General features: G+C 36.5%; 1 protein-coding gene across 1 annotated transcript; it reads right to left on the bottom strand.

The window, feature by feature from the left end:
• Positions 1-2,916: 2,916 nt before the first annotated feature.
• LOC149212458 (auxin-responsive protein SAUR71-like) lies at positions 2,917-3,258 on the bottom strand. Its single transcript, XM_089388700.1, has one exon. It carries the CDS (start codon positions 3,256-3,258, stop codon positions 2,917-2,919), a length of 342 nt encoding a protein of 113 aa, XP_089244826.1.
• Between the last annotated feature and the right edge of the window lie 3,008 nt (positions 3,259-6,266).

The following is a 6,266-nucleotide window of genomic DNA, read 5'->3' as shown; positions in this document are numbered from 1 at the left end:
CATCAACGATTTCTTAAGGTTTTCAAATATGAGCGTTTCTTAATGCATGCGATGCGATGGATTTCGCGTCGCACTTTCGCAGTTTATCATTTTACTCACAAGGGAATGTCCTATCTTCTTCGCGCGATGCGATATTTTCTCAAGGAGTATAATACATGAGTTTTAATTGAATTTTTGAATTTTTTACTAAGGGTCCCCACTTACCTAGTGTTATTGCTAATACTAAATAAGGAAGGGGGTTGTTGGTGGCCACAACAGGCGATGGTAGCTTATCTCTGAGAAGTGATGTGGCGGCTACATGCTTCTGAACTGTGTTACAATGAGGCTCGAAGGCCTATTTATAATTGAGAAACAATGGAAAACCCTTAACATCCCAAAACCTAACCTTAGAAGATGAAACGCCAAATTGTGGGCCCTGTTTGGGTAAATTGGTACATCAATTTCCCAGGGTCGTAACTTTGGCATATGATCTCTATTTGACGCGTACAATAGCTCAATAGAAAGATCTATCCGAGCACTACCACTTTAAGAAGGGAAACATCTGGATCGATGTTGTCCCCAAATTTCCCAAAAAACGTCGTTTAGGGCTTCAAAACGGCTCTGGAAGTTTAGGACCCGAAAAACTGCTAAAAATAGTAAATTGTGCTACAATTTAAGAAACTGAAAAAACTGAAAGAGACAGTTGTGGGGGTCCAAATGGGATAGGTGGGTGACCACCAACATCCACCTGGATCAGACGCCATATGCACGTTTCACGCGGTTGACTTGCTCGACTGATAGCGCGCGATCAACGGCGATTTTCTCTCACCTTCGGTTGCCACGCATTGATCAGTGTATGGAATCGCTCCGCTCTCGTCCAAAACCTCTTACCATTTAAGGGTGCCCCGATCAAATCCGCCGGTTTCCCAGAGCACGGGTCCCGCCATTGTGTTTTACGCTTTTTCCTTTTCCGCCCACGGTTCTCCGGTTCCCCCACGCGACAGAGTGCTTGGGCTTTTTCTTCACGGCCCTGTTTGCTCAAATTCCACCTCCTTTTCCCATTTTGGGGCTCCCAGGGGCTACTTTGACCTCCTACGCGGTTTCCATGGGCCTCGGTCAGCACGCTGTGACCAAGGTCCTCGTCGTTCCACATTGGCTGCCATTGCCATTGGTTCAGGGGTGTTTTTGATCACTGTTTTGAATTCTTTAGAGATTTGTTCTGACCTGATACAGTCATGGTTCTTTGACAGTCTTTTATGGATCCAATTCAGATCAGGTTATTTCTCAAAAAATTATATTATTTCTTGTTACATCACTTACACTTATATCAAATAAGTGAAAATATTAATTATAGCATTACACCTTTCTTTGCATAGCCTTTAAAATGAATCAGGGCTTTTGAAGGCAAGCCTCAATAACGAAATGTTTTCGTTAATTGTAGAAATCAGGGTTAGCCTTAGAGATCAATCTAAAGAAAATATCAACATAAATAAAGCGACATACCCGGTGGCCAAGTCGAGCAAATAGAAGTGTTACAGAGGAATCTATGAATCAGTATACAAGCCTCTCTTTTTTTCCTGTACAAACAGCGGAAATGAAAGCAGCTTTGCTACTCATCCCATTCGTTTTTACGTACAAAGGGTATAACAAATTGTTTGGAAGATTCTCTTTCAATGTATGTCATATTTAGTAGGAGTTGAGTCAAAGGCTTGTTCATTTAATTGTATTTGTATCATCATTCCCTTGTTATCTTTCCGTTCTGAAGGTGTCATTCAATTTTGGGCAATGAGCTGGGTTCTGGGTCTGAAAAAGTGGCTCAAATCTCGGGGAGACTGGCACAACACTGAGAAAAATAGTCCTTGGATGCTGGCATACCATGATGTGGGAGCGTCCAAATCCTTCTGGATGCATGCATGCCCATATCATGGAGTGTCCATGGGTTAATTGGTCTAAAAACTCAGTGGGCCCAGGGGCTGGTATCTTCTGCAGAGACAAAGTATATAACCACAACTTCCGTAGTTTGTCAAGCAGTATGTTTTAGAAGGCTATTAAGTGATATTTTACACGTTCAAAAGGGGCCAACTCCTATTTTTTGTGATAATAGCTCCACCATTGCATTGTCCAAAAATCTTGTGTTTCACAAAAAGAACAAACATATTGAGATACACTTTCACTTCATTCAAGAGCTTGTCAATAATGGTGATATATTTCTTAATTTATGTGGATTACTAGATCAACTTGGAAACATTTTTACAAAACCATTGGCAAAAACTGTATTTGAATTTCAGAAAGAGCACTTAGGAATTATAAGTGCCAATAACTGTAATAGTTTAGAATAGGAGGGATATTGAGAACATTAATCTCCCCATCTCATCCTTGTCTGCTAGCCGTTATAGTTAGTTTTAATTTTGTTTAGTTAAATTTAGTTTAGTTAAGTTCTAGTTATGTTTTACTTTAATGTGACTTATTTATCGCTCGATGTTCATTTGTCTCCTTTGTAATCTATTTAGCTATTGTTGGTGAAAAACTGTTAATTCATTATTGTTTCTGTTTCCGCTTCTCAATCCTGATCCTAATTATTATTACCATACCTTGAACATACCTTGATTCGTTGGATCTAACATATTACTAACACGAATTTATTAATGTTACTTAGGACCCGTTAGTACCCGGAAGGATTGAAAATACCCTGCCAATCCAAAAATCTTTAAACACGGTGTCCTCGAGAAACAACATATATGTTGCTTCATGTTAATCCTAATTTATTTGTTCATTTGTTATTGGATAAATAAAGCTACATACCCGGTAGCCAACTCGAGCAAATAGAAGTGTTACTAGTATAAAAACCTCTCTTTTTTTCCTTTACAAACAGCGGCAATGATAGCAGCTTTGCTGCTCATCCCATTCGTTTTTACATACGAAGGGTATAACAAATTCTTAGGAAGATTCTCTTTCAATCAAACAAAGCATGCGCTGAAAACTGAGAACATCGCACTCAACTGTGAGCGCACCGATCTGTTCAAATCCCAACTCCTCGGCTGATAAATCAAGCAAAACGGCCATGAGAGGATGATTTATATGACTGATCGCCACCATGAATAGCTCTCTTTCCTTCCCAACGTGCACAGGGACAAATCCGCTAATGCCTTTCTCCTCTGAAAATTCATGTGACCCAGATGGGTTGAGACTACAGATCTCAGATCTCAGCGCCTCATATTTCTTACACTCAATCCTTCTCCGCGGCATTAATTTTCTGATAAAATGGGGCATCTTGGCCATTGTAGTTGAGATTTCCGTGCGCTGTCTATGGCTGAAGACGAGACAGAGGAGAAAGAGTTTGTAGACGAGACAGAGGAGAAAGAGTTTGTAGAATGGAGAGTGTATATCTCAAAGGGTTGCTGGTGCTTGTATTTATGATGGGCTTGGAGGAGGTTTCACGACTCTGACTGTAGCTGTACAATGTAGAAGGTTGACCAAATTTTGGAAAGAATCTTCGAAAACTAATCAAAATGTGATTGCGACTCACGAGTCCCCATATCATACGATACATACAACGATAAAACAAACATGCAGCACGTGTTAAATATTTCAAACATTAACTTACAAAGTAGCGTCTTTCTGCACATTAAAGTCGTGTACTGTCAATAAATTAAAGTTGTGTACTGTCAAGCCGGTGGGAAGTTAAAATGTTAAATCAGCCACCTTTACGTTAAAGTCTTTCAAGTCACATGGCGCGCTCTTAGCGGAAGTAAATATGTATGTTTCACACCACAACCAATCTATAAGACAAATAAAAAAGAGCAAATTATCAATGAGTAAATAAGCTTAATTTGTAGTGGCGAAGGCATTCAACATCAACATCATTGGGATAAATGCTATTCGGATGCAATACCTGATAGAATGTAAGTAAAGACCCTCATTTTAAAAGAAGGTTTATATGACCACATCATACGAAGTCAATTTATCCTCTCTTTTTTTTGGATTAACAAGATCATCCCACGTGATATTCAACCTTTCATGGCACGAGAAAGAGACTCCTTGGAAATTAATAAATCATGATAGATTTATCTTATGTCCACAACTAATCCCCAAGTTGGTTCCTAAGTATGAAGGTATGAAGGTTTCGCTTATAGGGATTTCGTTTTTGAGGTTTTTATGATGGGTATTATTTGAGTTATCAATTTTTGAAATATATTTTATAATGAGTATTTTAAATTTAGATATTAAAATTAAAATTAATGTCTATTTTGAGAATAGTGAGTTAAAGTAGAGAGTTGTTAAGTTAATTTATTATTATTTATTAAATGTAAATTTATTTACGTAAATTTATTAATCAAGTATAATGTTAGTTTCAATGATAAGATGTAGTTGACATTTTGATTGATTGGTTCTTTTATTAATTTATTAAGAGGATCTAATTCTCTTACACTTCAAAACTTTTATTTATTTGGGTGTCTTTAAAAGAATTTTGGTATCTTTTAGACATACATGATGCTTGGCTCTAAAGAAATGTTTCACTGAACTCAATCTATGGGTATGTTCATTTCATATTTGTGGTATACTCTTTAATCCTCACATGAAACAAATAATAGTTTCATTTTAATATAGACATCCAAGACATCCAAAAATATTTAATAGTTGAAATTAAAACAACTAATTAGTGGAAACTTTTAACTCTAACATTAAAAAACTATACTTAAGGTTCTAGAAATAACAAAAAAAGACTTTACGTTTTCCTATGGACCAATATGCATTTCCACTTAATCTGTTATATGAGAAATGAGTGGAGATTATGAGGCCAAACATGCACATGCTAAGTCTTCTAGTCCACCTAGACCCTAGTAACACGCAACACTTTTATCTAACTTTTGTGTTGTTTTGGGTTTTTACCATTTTCAATTTAAGAAATTTGAATAATCGTCTATTAAGTCTTGGAATGTTGGAGTAATATTTGAAAAATTATAGAGAATTAATTTGAAGCTTAACATATAAGTTTCCTTTTTAATTAAGAAAGTTTTTGTTTTTTAAATATTTGCATATAGTGATTTTATTGTAGATTATCTATACCAACAATTCAATATATCGTACTTTTAGTAAGTACGAAGTCAATTTAAACTTCCATGCCTACCAAAATATAAAGATCTAACCCCTTGCTTGTTATCCCTAGCAAATTATGACCAGATTGTTGAATATGCAATGATGGAGTCAATTTTTTTTCCAAGTTGACTACATAAAGGAAAATCAAGAATATATATTAGGCATACACATTTGGAAGAGGATCCTAAAGCTAGAACCGTATTAATTCCTTTACCAATCCATGTGCACTGGAGCGTGATGACAATATGCCCACATAAATACACTCTAGTAAGCCAACTAACCTCATGATTACATGATGATACCTTCCTTGTACACAGTGGTCATAACTTCATAGTTTTTATGCCTTCGTTAACTTTTCCCTATATTGAGTATTAGAATATACTTCCCCATATGTTTAACATGGGTGATGGCAAGCAACCTTGCAGGGTATTTAATGACTCCTATATGACTAGTGATCATTTCACATGCCATAATCCTCTCCAAATTTGGTTCTGACTTTGCGAATTTTCCAGCTAGTTGAACTCCATGTGCTTTATTTCCTTCAATCATGGGATCAAGTGGGTTTGAGTGGAACCACTCACTCACAACATTCCATGAAGTGGTATAATGGGTTGGTTTTCTAGTGCATCTACTATTGTATTTAATTCACATATGACATGAATGACTTTTAACTATGGGATTGTAATAAAGAAATCTTTGATTGTCTTATAGATCAATTGCAACTTCAAGTATGAAGGATTGATGCCTAGATTTAGTTTTATGATGATATTGTTGGAATCCCCTATTATGATTATCCTATGCCTTGAGAGGTTCTTAGATAACTTAATACCTTCAAGTAGAGTATACAACTCGACTTGAGTGGTTGAGGTTATGCCCAGGATCTAGGAGTATGATGATTCAACTTGCCCTTTAGGGCTAAATATCACCCCATCAACACTTTCCACTAGTGAAATTTGTTTTGGGGCATGATCAAAACAAAGGATAAAGGAATCTTAAGATGTTAACTATTCTTGAAACCTTATTGAAGATAAATATACTTGATAATGGCTATTTTGTGAAGGTAGAGGGGAGTTTTGGAGTTGTATGTTAGATTGGGCCACACATCTTACTTCATAGGAGACCATCATTTGAGGTCAGTGTGATTTGGATCCTTTATTGAGAATATGTTGTAGAAACTAGGACTTGGGTGT

This window comes from Pinus tabuliformis, chromosome 1_1 (genome assembly GCF_031772625.1).
Source record: "Pinus tabuliformis cultivar Carrire ecotype Pingquan chromosome 1_1, CPIR1, whole genome shotgun sequence".
NCBI lineage: Eukaryota > Viridiplantae > Streptophyta > Pinopsida > Pinales > Pinaceae > Pinus > Pinus tabuliformis.
The sequence above is the reverse complement of the archived record's forward strand: the minus strand, read 5'-3'. Positions and strand labels throughout refer to the sequence as shown.